Below are 15,244 nucleotides of genomic sequence, written 5' to 3' on the forward strand. Positions count from 1 at the left end.
TAATCAAGTTACAACCTACTTTTTATATTCTATTTCTCTTGAGTAAAATTCCATAGCTGGCTAGATATGAAATTTAAATGTTTCTCTGTATTATTATTGGTCTAGTCATGATAAAGTCAAATATTATAACATTCATTTTAGATTGTTTATTTACGTTAATATGCACGGTCAAGTCACGGTCAAGCAAAGCAGAATGAATGTTACAACATTTGACCTGATCGTGGCCTGACCAATAATATGAATCATCCTTTGCAATGGTTGGCAACTTGACCGTGAACTGACCGATAACACAAATGATTCTTTTATGTGTAAAAGTTCATATACATTTAAGACACATCTGAAGAGTAGTGGTCGTAGTAGTTAAATTTGCAAGAACAATATGGAAGACTAGCTATATTTTGGACAAGCCTGGAAAAATTACCCATCTTCAATGAATCGAAAAACGAGGAAGGTTAAACATTTACACTCTATGAAAATGCGCACTAGGACGTATTAGTATTCCTAACAACCATAATATGTATGATTTTGTTTACATTAAGCAGCGAACAAACTTGAGCTTTATTTAACTTGGCACCAGCTTCCTGAACAAGTAAATAGAAACCCACTATTTCTAACACAAATATATATATATATATTAGGGGACTTATTAGGGAGTTATTAAACATTCTGATATTTACGTCAACTTTTTTCGAAATCAACATAAAAATTGTTTTTCCAGGCTTTGTCCAAATTATTAAAATTGATTGAGGGACTTATTTTTTTCATGAGTCATGAACTAATATTTTACTTGTTTTGGCGATTATATAATTATTGTTTTAGAATTGCTTTGGGTAGGAAAAGTCTTGAGCGGAATTTTGTTAGTTCGAGTTAGAAAGTTAGTTTGAGCAGTTAAAGGAATTAGAAACAGTTGATTATTGCGAAATCAGTGGCGAACACAGTAAAAAGTTAAATGTAACAAACTTGTGGCATCTTATTAGACTTAAAAATGAGTCAAAAAACTAATTTGTGGCTTTACTGGAGTGTACATTTCAAGAATAAAGTCATAAGTACAACTCATGGGTTTTCTACTGCGAATATGAGTTGAAACATGTCTCCATGTTAACAATGAGGTCAATACGACCAATACTTTCAAAATGATAGAAACGGGGATTGGTGACGTCAATTTTGAAGTAGTAAGGCCAAATTTCTGAATAAATGAAAAAATATAAAACGTTTTCGAAGAACCAAACTGGTAAGACCTCATGAGTGTGAAGAAGGGATTCATAAGCATATTCACTGTTATCTAATGAAGTTGTGAGTAATAATAAAAAAAGTAAAAAAATTATTACCGCAAAAGTGCCAAAATACGGGTGGAATCTGAGATCATTAACAATCAAGGTATTAGGCATTATATAAATCGAAACGTAAAAAGAGGTACTCAGAGAAAACCTCGTAAAGTTATCAATAGTTGCACAACTGCTGACTGTTAAACCGGCCAATAGTAATTTCTTATTTTGCATTAATAATATTTGCCAGAAGTCATAATTTATGTTAATCTGCAATGATTGTATGACAACTTCACAGAATTTATAAAGAAAATCTAGTTTTACAGCTAATTGCAACCATTATCTAACCACGTAGGATATAGTAATTTTATAATGTAGTCTATACATCTTTAATGAAATGGTTCTCACAGGTTTATAGGAAGAAAATTATGTTTGATTAAGCTATTTACTGAATTCTTGATTACGATAGTTGATTCATAAAAAAATTAGTAGCACTACTTGGCTAAAAACAATTTACAACTTTATCACGGTCCTTAACTGTTATAAATTTTGCACAAACAGCAAGGCCATTTCAGTGTATCTATTATTATGGTAAACATTCGACAATCAGGCATCACTTAGATGATTTCAGCGATAAAATAAAATACAAACAAGAATTATATCAGATTTAAGACCAGGCAGTGGCGGCACGCCAAGTTTTATGAATAGAAGAGAGTCCGTTTTCGTTTAAATGTGCTTCATTTGCACACTATAAATTTATTGTATACAATATAATTGTTTAAATTTGTTTCAGCTTTGATCACCACGTTGACCCGCATCACCACACAATGACCATGTCAGAGAGATTAACGTGGACTGGAGAGAGAGCAGAAGCCAAAAGACTAAGAATGGACATTAAAGTGGAAAATGAAGAAGTAAACGACAATTACTGCTTCCCTGATTCCGCTTTACAGTGTAAAGATAACCTCTCGTAAGTCGATTTGTGCGGGTTTTACTGGCCGAACTAAATTCAATTTTCTTGTCAGATTAATCAGAACTGTTCCGGGAGGTTCGATACCATCCCTAAGTTTATCGGGAAACTCGAGTACTCCACCGGGAAGGACAGTACCTCGTTGTGCGCCGGTGATTAGTAGACAGGCGCCTACGGCCCCAGTCGCTTTAAGCACACAACTCACATCTGCGTCACGTTTTAGTAAGCTACTCTTTTTTTGAATTAATGTTAATTAGCAGGTTAGGCTTACCTCTGGATATATGGATTCTATCTGTAAGTATAGGTATAAAATATGACAGTAAGCACACTAAGGTCGACATCTCCGCAGCTTGTTGTTTCTTTACGCCTCTAAACTTACACATTAAACTAAACCTAAGTCGTGTATAATATGTGTAATTGCTGAAATGTGATATTCTCAAAGTAACACAATTTGGATCAATTGATTGCATAGGAAAGTGCTCGTAAAGTATTACTTACGATATAGTTAACTGCATAACGGAACATAAATGATATTCATCTACACAAAATTTTTCATTCCATATGATGACTTCTATAAACATGCAAAGTGAGAACCTATTTCAGGTTCATCCACTCTAAACATTTTTGTGATTAATGACATAGCGTGATTCATCTTCCGTTAGTCCGGGTAAGCCGTGTTTCCACGTACCTCCTTACCATGAACTAATCAACGGCTTGTGACAGAACACAAAAAAATCTGGAAGGTAAAACTTGCCCTTGAAAAGACAAACGTTCTGTGGATATGTAGAATCATTTTGCAAATCTACTTAGGTCTGAGATAATGTTTAATATATGCAGGATATTTCATGCAAGCGGGCCAATAAGTTTCTTTGCTTTTTTGTGAGATTTTTATATAAAGTAAAATATCTGTCTTATGGCATTTATTCCAGACTACGCAAATAATTCAGTTTGGATTGATTATCTTATTGGAAAAAATTCTTTGGACGTGTGTCAAAGCAAAATATTTTTCTTAAATTAATAGTTCCTATTTGTTTGTTTTAATTTCAATGCAAAACGAGCACTGACGCCAACTTAAAGTTTATAAATCCGTAAGATTTAAATCTCGAATTTTTTCGAAAATCCGACCTCAATAACTCATCTCATATGATATGCATGAGCTGTGTTCCAACGTCCCTTTCCTTCATACACTCAAGACTACATTTTCTGTTAATGCTTTTTTCGGTTTCTTACCACGATTTAAGAAGGTAGGTATTGTGGTCAATCAGCTCAAAATCCCAATATTTAACAATTAGGTCCCCCTATGGATTTTCAGGAATTCTTGAGATTCAGGCTCTCCTTAAGTTCTATTCTCACGAACGTTCAGACTTTTCTCTTTGAAACTTTGCGCGCTGCAGTTTCCTTAGGGCGTTTATTTTTCTCCTAAATTTAAAATGACAAATGAATGACTAATAGAATAAGTTCGAAAAAACGCATCGATATATTCGCCTAAAACCTGTCTGGACAATGCCCAATCTTAGGATCACAGTTCAAGTTTATACATTCTTGATTATTAGGAAATGTAGTCATCGAAACGTAAACATATCGAACACAACGAGTACCAAATAATAACATCTTTATTTAATTACGTGTTATCTCAAATTTAATGTCACAGTTACACGTTTTTTTGTTTAGATTTTGTTTACCATATCGCACTTAAGGACATAATTTTTTTACTGTTTGTGAGTATTCTCCACAGTTTCATCGATATTAAGAATAAATTCAATTTCAGTTTCTTTTTGCAAGTTACACAAATTTAATTTCTTAGTGCGACAATGATTAATTTAAGACTTGCCGCCAGATTTGCAACTCACTTGGAAAGAATACATCAGATATTTTCGTCTATACGCTTGAAGTATTTTGATGTATTCCCAAGGTATTCGAGATATATTCAAGGCACTTCTGAGACATTTTGAAGTACCAGAATTCATCAACGATCTATCCATCGGGATATATCATATTTCCCTGTATTCACCATCCGTTCAGCTTTGCCTCTAAATATCTGACTATCCAAAACTCAATCTTCGACTGTTTTCCAAAGTGATTAAGACTTGTTGTACCTGATGTGGGTAAGCTATATTCCCAGGTACTTCCTGACCAATCCTGCCGAGACTCAGAGTTATGCGGTTTAAATTTTTTCTTTTGCGCGGAGAAAATCCTTGCACTGGGAATTTTTATACCAAATTTCGGTTATTGATTCCTTGAGTAATTTTGTGAAGAAAAGTAAGCATGAACATAAAAGTTGACTTTCCTATAGATTTTTAAAATATGCTTTATTATATCAAGTAGGATGGGATTGGCCGACCTGGGAAGATAACGAACTATGTTCCTTGAACTGCATTAAAGCAATTAGTCTGAGACGTTCTTATTTTTCCGACCCCTATGACTTAAAACACAACGCTGATAATTGCAAAAATATTTAATTTGTTTATATATACTTATTCTGTAGATACCAGACAAGGGCTAAAGTCCGAGTTTATAAATGGTTGTAGTTGAACTCGTGATGTAATGAAAAATTAATCGAATGAAGACATGACATTATTTATGTCCAAGGTTCTGGATCAGTCTTTTAAAATTGTGCAGGTCTAATCCTTAGCTTAATTATCTAAGAGAGTTAGTAAAGCCGTAAGAAAAACATTGGCTTTATTAATTATTTATACTAGTTGTAGTTTGTATTATTTAGTTCCCAGTTTTTTAAATGTATCAGCCTGATTTTTTTAAATTAAGATTAGTTACATTGACCTATGGCTAATATATTTTTTTGTTTAAAGGTGATGTAGCCCTAACGATAGTAAAACAGCCCGAACAGCAGCACAGAGCGCGTTATCAAACCGAGGGCAGTAGAGGTGCCGTAAAAGATAGAGAAGGCAATGGATTTCCCATTGTTCAATTGACGGGTTATTATAAGCCCGCGGTACTTCAAGTAGGTTCACGTTCCCGTAATAAGGATTCCTTTCTAAGACAAAAATGTTACAGGTTTATATAGGAACAGACGTGGGAAAAGTGACGCCTCACATGTTTTACCAGGCCTGTAAAGTGAGTGGCAAAAACTCGACTCCTTGCGTTGAAAAGAAGATTGAGGGAACGTGCGTCATCGAGCTGGCTCTCGAACCAGCTAAAGAGATGTGTGCCACGTGTGACTGCGTAGGCATCCTCAAGGTAAGTGTGTCACTGGCTCCTTAAATAAATATATATATTTAGGTGTTTATTATTTAATGGATCTGCTCTATTTAAGTCTGCGTCAGATTTAAAATATTTTTCTCAATGTTAAATTATCAACTTTCTGCCATCAGCTTTATTGAAATCACAGATACACGACCCTTGTCCGTTTTGTTCGGCTTAACGCGACTAATACTACGAGTTTTTTTTTTTCAGGAAAGAAACGTGGATGTCGAACATCGGTTTCCCGAGCAACTCGGCAATCGAAGTAAGAAAAAATCCACTCGGTGTCGAATGATATTCAGAACCACCATCACACACGATAATGGAAGTACAGAAACTCTTCAAGTGTGTTCACAACCTATAGTATGCAGTAAGTATATTACTACTTGTATTTATTGTCGCCCACGAATAAAAGTTAACAAAGCGACAAGTTGGCAATAACTTAATTATGCATGTCAAAGTAGCTGAAGATTGGGTTTGGTTAACAAATCTTAACTTAATTCGTAAAGGGAAAGTTTTTTATGTTAATAGTAAATGTAATCTTCCACAATACCTACCTAACTATTTAGTGTTTGCTCTTAGTTCAATAATCCATCGATGTAGTTTAACTGATGCTAAAAGGACATGTCGATCTCTGGCATGCATTTATGTTTGCCTAACCTATAAAATCAAGTCATAGTTTGTTACGAAACACCGTCAGCACTAAAGTTATATATATAGTTCCATTAACATCCTGTAAAACCAAGTACAACCAGAACGTTATTAAGGCATTACTTTTATAACCTACCAACAACCGGGATGAATTATCTCATTCCCTGTTGTTACTTGAGTAATAACTGTTTTAAGCTGATTTTATTTTATGGTTTTAAAAATGTGTTAATTTTGTGTGCGTTACAAATATTTAACAGCCACTCTATTTGCCAAATTTTTTATTTAGGCACCACAATGTCCGCCAACATACTCGGTGAAGGCTACTCATTGTTTACCGATATATTTTCGACAATTCAAGTTGATTTTATTAAAATCTAAGATACTTGGAAAGTAATGCGAATAATGAGGTTGTTTTTGGAAGTGCTAACAAAGTATACCGTCTCAAAATCAAGCTTGAAAAACACTTCTGGTTCGCAATTGGTGTCAGACGTTGCCCCTTAAAGAAAGACAATTTTATTTGCAGTAGACCAACTCTTTCGTGAATATTAACGATGATTTAGTATTAATATATTAAAAATAGTATTAATTAGTTCCAATGTGGTGATTAATTACTAAAAGTTAAGTTTAGAAATTCCAAAGCGAGATTTTATTGGAATAAATAATTGAGAATTTGTTACGAAGTTTTCACATTTTTATGTGTTAATTTGAGTGTGACATTCGTTGAAGTATGGGTAAATACATTATTCCTCAAGACAAAATAACAATAAAATCTTTGGGTTCCTTTAACACATATATTTCATAACAAGACAAATAATTTTCATCACAAGTGTTCGGCGGTTCTTAGTATTAAACGCAGTTAAATTTTTATATTCTATTAGCGTCTGATCACTCCATTAACACAACACCTGAAGTATTAATTGGAATAACAAACCTAAATATCGTCCTAATAATAAACGCATCACATTCGGTTAAAAGGGTCAAAAAACTTAACGTTATTTTCACTTTTAAATAATTTGGAATCTGAAGTAGTACTTTCAAAGTCCTGAGGTAAATTCTGTTGAATGTCTTTATTATTAACGGTTTATTCTCCTGTCCATAATTTGAAGACATGACGACTACCACAAAATTTTTGATGTATCAATTTTCGGTTTAGTGGAGTCGTATGGATCCTATATTGGTCCTAGATATTTCGATAGGTCAATGGAGATTCTGAATACTTAGAAAAGCATTTTTAAATACCGTCATTGTGCAAATCCGTTTGTGTGGGGTCATAAAGCATTTTGAGCCGATTAATTGGGGTATTTTTTTAGGCAACTGCTTCATATATTCTCGAGATATTAACATTTAAAGTTTGAAAACTGGGCGAAAGTAGGTATCTCCTCCTTTCGTAATTATATGATAAATTTCATGAAAAAACATTATTTATTCAATTCGGATTTGGATAAAACAACCATGTTAGTTATTGAGAATTGTCAAGGTGTCCGTGGTTCAGCTATGCCCCAATAATCGACCACACTGTATAATTAATCTGTGTTTCCAGCTCAACCTCCCGGTATCCCGGAAATCTGTAAAAAATCTTTGACATCTTGTCCAGCGAGTGGCGGTTTGGAGCTGTTCGTGCTCGGCAAGAACTTTTTGAAAGACACCAAAATCTTCTTCCAGCAGTTTGAAGATGGTCGTGTTTGCTGGGAACAAGCCGTTGCGCCCGATAAAGAATACTTGCAACAAGTAAGTAGTTTTTACTCGAGCACTTTTATTAGATAGAAAAAACTTTCTTAACGAAAATTGATCAAAAAAATAAATACTCTTCAAATATGGAGAAGATGTCGAATCTTTCGGCTAACCTTATGCTATTTTATATGATTTTAACTGGAAATTGTATTGTTGATGTAATGTAATTTATTTTCTGTTTTCAGACACATTTTGTGTGTGTTGTACCAGCTTACCGCACGTCCAACATAACCGAACCAGTGCTGGTGCGGTTATGTGTGGTTTCGAGCGGTAAAACTAGCGAATCACATCAGTTTGTATATACCCCCGTGAACGGGACAGTGAGCGGTAAGCATATAAAATGTTCCATGGCTACAATTTTTACGAAGAATGACTTAATATGTTGTCTTCATTGTTTTCGCCTGATATTAGTATGTGTTTGTCGTCAAAATAATTTCAATATATTATTTAAAGGTGTATATGTGAGATATTTGAATAAACCAAAATTTATTTCGTTTTAAAGTGAAGTAATTTTAATCACATCGTTAGAGAAGAATAGGTAATTCTATCATGATGATAAAAAAAAATGAGCAACTGAACCATAAAATTCCGTCGAGATATACAGAGGTCTGTGACCAGGGAGGACACTTTGCTTGTAGTTCAAGAAGAACAATTTTGCATATACTTTTAGTCTTTTGTAAAGTAACATTCAGCATATATGTAATTCTAACTGACTTCTGTATATCGTGTGCGATGAATAATTTTTTTAACAAAGTATTAGTCCTGTTTAATTTATTATTATATTATAGTAGCTTAAACACCAATGTCAATGTCTTTGCTAGGCAGCTCTTAAAGCTTGTTGTTGCCATTTCAGTTCCTTCAAACCCCACTTTATTGGCAAGGCAAGTTATACATAGGGTTTATGTTTTCAAGCTTATGGAATTAAGGTGATATTAGAAAACTATGAATAGGACATTTTTTAGTATATTTTGCAAAAAAAAATCTGAGGAAAATCTACTTTGATTCTGGCTTTGAACAAATTCCCTGACTATCTATCTTTCAACTGATTGGTTTTAATGGCTACTGACATAAAACAAGTATTAGTAAATTTACTTTTAGTAAATCGATAAAACTTTTATTTATTATCTGGGATATGCTCTTGGCACAGAACTTTCATTTAACTCGTAGAATATAATGATTTTGTGACAAATGCTCAACGCCGATAGATATAAGTAACAAGTATTTTAATAATTTACCAGTCACAGTAGATCCAATTCCAACTAAATAAAACATTGAAGCAACAGATACTTTTTTTTATTTCCTTGACTTATTGAAGGTGTTTTTTTGTATTTTGTTGTGTTTTCTGTTTGGTTGTGATTTTTGTGTTTTTTAGCTATTTAGTTAAGCATATATCCAAAATTCAGATGTCTTTATAATCTCAGACAAATTGTCCATTGTAACAAATTTGCCAATATATTATTACTTAGTTAAAATTTTTCTCATGGCTAGCCAGAACACCATCATTAATAACCACAAGTTTTTCAGAGTCCTGTCTCATATCTTTTGTCCTTGAAGATCTCCTGTTATAAAAGGTTCTGAAAAAACTAGAAAAACTAATTATCTTTCGGGGAATGTCAATTAACAAAGCCAAGATAGTGAAGGCAACATCGCAATATTAAGTCACTCTCAACAAGCATGAACACTAACCGTATGAGTGGTGATATGGGGGCAGCCCAAGATGTTTCACTCCCTTTTTTACAATAAAAGAAATGAATTTTCCCTCAGTTCTTCTTCGGCTGCTTTCTTGTCGAGGGCGAAGGTATAAAATCGTTTCCATCTCTTGGATTAAATCCGACATCTACACTCTAGCATTTAAAGTATGATATTCGTTTCTTTTACTACTTTTGGAAATTTTATGCTATTTGAAAGTACTTATTTTAAAAACGATTTTATATCTTTTCATTTACATTTTTGTAGTTTTAAGGTGGCAAATCGTGTACTATGTATGGGTTTAGAATGAATATATACCTGAGAATATTTAAACGCGAGGTATAGAACGAGTAGGTGATTGCGTGAGCAGATCGGCGGAAGGTAGGACAATATTTCTGATTGCTGTAGTGCACAATTTGCCGCACGTTCCTTTGGGCTACTTTATCATTATTGAAGAAAAAAGAAACGAAAACAAGTATATCTGGAAAAGTCCTCATTTAACAAAAGTATAATTGCAGTAGGTGTAAATGTAAACGTACTAGAAATATATGAATAGCGTCTATGATAATGTAGCCTTAAAAAGTTTTTAGTGGCTTTGGAGCAGAACTTTTTCAACTTGCATTTTTGTGTTTTATTTAGGAAAGAAAATCTCCGCCCAACGATATTTTAATCACTGTTATTTTTCGTTTTTGTTGTGTAATCTTTTAATGAAATATGTATGTATTGTACAATATTTTATTGAAATGTACTTATTTTCTTTGAAATGTATTTATTTTTCGAACAATTTGAAATGTAATTATTTAAAGAAATATTTTGTATATTTGACTAAATTGTTGATCTCCCAATGTATTAACTTCTCTCAAAGCAACGTACTCTTCTGATTTTTTCTTGTTGTGTGACACTATATTTGTTGTAATGCAAAATTTTTTGACTGACTTTATTAATAAGAATATTACGTCACAAGCGATATTGTTATTAGCTCCTAATGAAAGTAGGTTTTTATTAAATGACGACAATTTTACTAATTTAATGTAGAGTTTTTCAATAACCTACACTCTAAAAATCTGCCCAAGGGATTAAAATAGAAACGAAGTTACTGTATACTTGCTAAACAATTTTACAGAAATAGGAAAAAATGATATAATCTGACATACCAGTTAGAAATATATTTAAAGTTCTCAACATCATCGCCAGAAAATTTGGAAAATTTTCCATCGTTGAAGCTAAGATGTGAGCAACGAGGATTTATGTTTTGCATAGGGATTTTAATCACATTTGTTTTTATAAACAATTATTGGAGTTCACAAAGGATTTTAGTCCGTAAATGGATTTTTTGGAGCAAAATTAATTACACGAGTATTATAGGAGTACATGACATACACGTTAAAAATATCACTATACTAGTACATTAAGATATAAGTTTCATAAGACAACACATTGGTGCACGAATCTAAATTTGCAAAACTAGAAGAGAAGCAACGATTTGGCAATTAATGAGGCACAAATAGTCTTAAGAAACTTGTATCTTATATTATTTTTTCTATAGGTATTGAGTAAATTATAATAAAAACTAAAAAATAATTACAAATTTGAAGTATCTAGTAAAAGACAACAGAGAAAAATAACTATAACTATACAGTAATATAGTGCAATCAGTCGTATGGAAATATTTTAAACTTCATTATGTCACTATTGTTGCATATAGCACGCATATATTATGGTCTTGGAATTTATGGCAATAAATCTAAAATCTCTTTGCAGCAAAATTTTCTATGTTTTGATAGTGGGTTAAAATTCTCGTGGTTATGAATCAATGGGGTAGGTACCTACAAAATGACTAATTTGTGATATTAATGAATTTTTAATATTCCAACGATTTTGATAAAATTATCAAGGAGCAGTAACTTTTTATTATCTATTTTAAATACTATACAGATAGATGAATGCGATGCTTCCAACTTGAAGAAATCTTTATGTAGTCAAAACATTTTGCAATTACCCGAATATTGGCTCGAGCAATCGAGCACTCCCTATATATTTTTATTAATATAGGAGATTTTTTCACATTTTATTGACAAATCTCAATTGCGTTTGCTTTTTTCACTTTGTCTCATACAGCGTACAGGCTATGTATCCGCAATGGGGCAGCCTGTCGACGTCTACTCTCAGCCTGTGGTGCCTAAGATGCGTCGATGCGTTCGTCATTCAGGTTCTAGTTTTACGGGTACTTAAAAATAAAATACACATCATATTACACTCACAATACACAGCACTACACACCCACTCATGTTGACCATACACACCCGACAAACAGGTACAACCTTCGCCTTTTTATAGAAACTTGTAGCGTCACTCGTTTAGTCCGATTTACTATATTTCATCCTGTATGAACTTGCGCCACTTAATTTATAGGATTAGGTAGTGACTTGCAAGAATATTTTAATTTTGTGTGGTTTATTGAATATTTAAGATTAATTTTGTGTTAAAGTATTCTTCCAAGTTTTTCTTCACCTTTGTAAACTTAGCGTCTAGGGTGAACGTGACTCCATCGCTTCCGAAATTTTGAACATTCGCATCCTGAATGAGTGAGTTTTTTAAATTGCAATTTTTAGCTTGCATTGGTCATTTGCTTATGCAATTTTAAAATTTTAAATAATGCGGAAAATTGCATATTTAAGGATTAGACACACAAGTTTTTATAAAAGGAGCTGGATTAGATTAACATTCTCTACATTTCTTAGATTAGGTTGTCATCAAGGAAATGAAAATCGCCTTGCTAAGAATTGCCTTTTGTTGGGCGAAAATAACGAACTCATTCCTGCAAAGGAGTAGCAAAAGAGCAAATTTAGTCTTCGAGGATGTCAAGGTTATTAATTTTTGCATTTATTTTAAGTTCAGTGGGTTTATTTCCTTGATATGCTCGATGAATAAGTCGGCATTACACATCTCATACACATGACACATTTAACACCATAAACAAGCGAAAACCTATTATTAAACACACTTACTTTAAAATGTTATTTTATAATTATTTTGCGAATTTGGTTGTAAGTTTTCCCAAACATTTTCCACTCTCCAACGTTTTTATATGCAGCGCAACCATTTTTCAGGGCTGTCTTTAGGAGATGCGGGGCGATCCCTCCGGGGCATTAAGCGATTTTTTTCTTTTCAGGCAGACGTCTCGACGATTACCCTGTATACGACCCATAATGTTCACGCATCGCGTAGTTGTGATGATTATAGTATGCAAGATTTTAGGTTTATTTTAAATCCATCATATCCTTATCCAAAGAAACATCCTTCAAGAATCCTCTCTACGAATTAACTTTTAGTTTAATGGTGGCTGAAAGGTTTTTAACACGCTTTGATTTTGCAAAACGAAGTTTTACAAATTTCATTCTTCTATATTTCTGAATGTACGTTATGACGAGGGATTCAAATTTTATTTCAACGACTTAAATATATAAAATTGGATTCACTTAACAATATATTGAACTGCGCCATTTCCAATTGTAATTTAGAACTTGGCTGATGTTGATTATGAAAATGAATGTACAAGATGCGTTAAAATATCATATATGAAGTTTTGTTTTACTAATGAATTAAAGAAATATATATCATAGCGTTTACCAGTGGCTCTTCTTCCTAGATTAGTTATGACCAATTCCAATAGCTTTAACTGATTTCTGAATTACACTAGACGCTTTTTTACTTACAGTTGGAAATGATGTAGCAATTTGGAAGAGAAAACTATAATTACGTAATAACTAGCTTCTATTTCGATTTAAAGATTTTGGAATTGCAATGACAACTATCATTTGCACGTGCAATTGTGTCTTTTGTGAGTGTTGCCGATTCATGTTTTCTTACAGGAATGCACAAATTTCAGTTCATTCATTCAAGTATTGATTTTAAGGGAAATTATACATGATTGTGATAAAAAAACACATCACTCTTATAATTAAAAACCGGATTTAATAGAAAATCGATAGAACTCATAATTTTTTTCCATATTTCATATTTTCAATGGGGCCCACAATGTGCAACAACCACCGCATATGAATGATTTTTATTAATAAGCCAGTTTTTAGTTTATAATGGGGATCCCTTGCTTAGAACCCTGTATATGCCCTATTTGAAAGCACAATATGTCAGTGTGCTGTTTTATGAAACTTTTATCTTAATATATTGTTATTGAACTGAAATGCGTAATTTCGTTTCGCAAAACATTTTGCTAATTTAACTACGACAAATTATATGATAAGTAAGACTTATTTAATAATGAATTAATTCGTCCGATTTAAGTATAGCGTGGATATCCCAAAATAATTTTTCTATGAACGGTGCGGTAAAGTTGCTTTTCCCTAAGTATTTGCCAGCTAAAAGTAGAATTTTTTAACAGAATCTGTTAGCGCACGTAAAACTTGGCATGTGTCAGTGTTAAAAATGTTTGTGGGCAATCGCACAAGACTAAAGTGACATGCGTACCATAAATCTTTTTGCCACACGGTAATATTAATTTGTACATACATAAGACAACACGTTAACACTTATATTCTCATAAACAACATATTGTACAGGGTGGTCCATTTTTTATGGTTTTCGGAGATATCGTAGAAACTACTGCAGATAGCGCAAAACGGTTTACGCAGTAATGTGCTACTTTTTTGTAAAACAAATAATGGTGTTGACAAAACTTTCATAGTTAACTTCGTTTTTGAACTACAGAGTGATTTTGAAAAAATGCCATTTTGCGACCTCTCTCGTATTTCCTTTATTTTCTGGCTTATCGAAACGAAGAAAATTGATTTCTAGATAGAATTTTCCGTAGAATCCTGAGACGTACACAGTTTTTTCTATATGTTATAATTTTTTAGTTATTGACTAAAGTTGTTTTTTTTCTTATGGAACACCCTATATATTTTTTTATAATTAAATTTCATAATAAAATTCTATTTGTAATTCTCTTTAAAAAAATATATAATACTATAGGGTTGTTTCTATATTTAGTTGGCGAAATTAATATTTATTAATTTCTAAATTATTTTTAGTAAGTACACTATGAAAAACAGAAGGCTTTTTACTTTGACAGCAAATTACATGTATTTTTTGATGCTGAAACACTTCACAGTGGAAAGTGGATATAGTCGGTTCTTGGTAGCGCCATCGATTTTCCATTTTAAATGACGTTCAAGTTAAATATTCCACAATTTTTTAAGAAATCTATGAAATGTTCATTCGAGCTAATGGGGATTGCTTATTGTATGGACCTATAGCTTGTTGATGTGATGTTTTGTCCTAGTTCCAGAGTCAGTAAATAAAACCTAAGCATATTAAATTTAGAAGTTTAATATTTATAGATTAGTAATCATACACAGAACATTAATTTAGTGTTATGTTAATCACAATTTAACACCTCCGGGGAATGTTTCTGATTCGGTTATCAGTGGCATGACGACAGGATGTAGAATTGCATTTCGATATGCGTTTACATTTAAAAAAACTATACACAAAAACAAGTTTCATCATCAGTTTTCCAACCAATTCCTATTCCAGCCTAAGTTATAATTATTCCATCTTAGTATCGATCCACATCCAGGATAGTTGCCAAACGAGTTTCTTTTTCGGATTTTCTCCACAGTCTAATTTTTTTAGTCTTGTCTCAAACCAAATCTAGATTAATCAGTGAAGGGAACATGAGCGCAGTCTTCTTGTCGATTTACATATTGTTTTGCCCGTT

The 15,244-nt window shown here is 32.7% G+C and overlaps 1 protein-coding gene across 2 annotated transcripts in view; it reads left to right on the forward strand.

Moving 5' to 3' along the window:
* NFAT (NFAT nuclear factor) overlaps positions 1–15,244 on the forward strand; it is a 35,947-nt gene that overhangs the window by 17,336 nt on the left and 3,367 nt on the right. For both annotated transcript variants that reach the window (XM_066397960.1, XM_066397961.1), the window contains exons 3-9: positions 2,059–2,235; positions 2,291–2,457; positions 5,043–5,194; positions 5,248–5,430; positions 5,647–5,803; positions 7,625–7,812; positions 8,001–8,142. In XM_066397960.1, the coding sequence (XP_066254057.1) occupies positions 2,059–2,235; positions 2,291–2,457; positions 5,043–5,194; positions 5,248–5,430; positions 5,647–5,803; positions 7,625–7,812; positions 8,001–8,142 (1,166 nt within the window). The remainder of the gene's footprint in view (positions 1–2,058; positions 2,236–2,290; positions 2,458–5,042; positions 5,195–5,247; positions 5,431–5,646; positions 5,804–7,624; positions 7,813–8,000; positions 8,143–15,244) is intronic.

Source organism: Euwallacea similis, chromosome 16, assembly GCF_039881205.1.
Source record: "Euwallacea similis isolate ESF13 chromosome 16, ESF131.1, whole genome shotgun sequence".
In the NCBI taxonomy this organism is placed as follows: Eukaryota; Metazoa; Arthropoda; class Insecta; order Coleoptera; family Curculionidae; genus Euwallacea; species Euwallacea similis.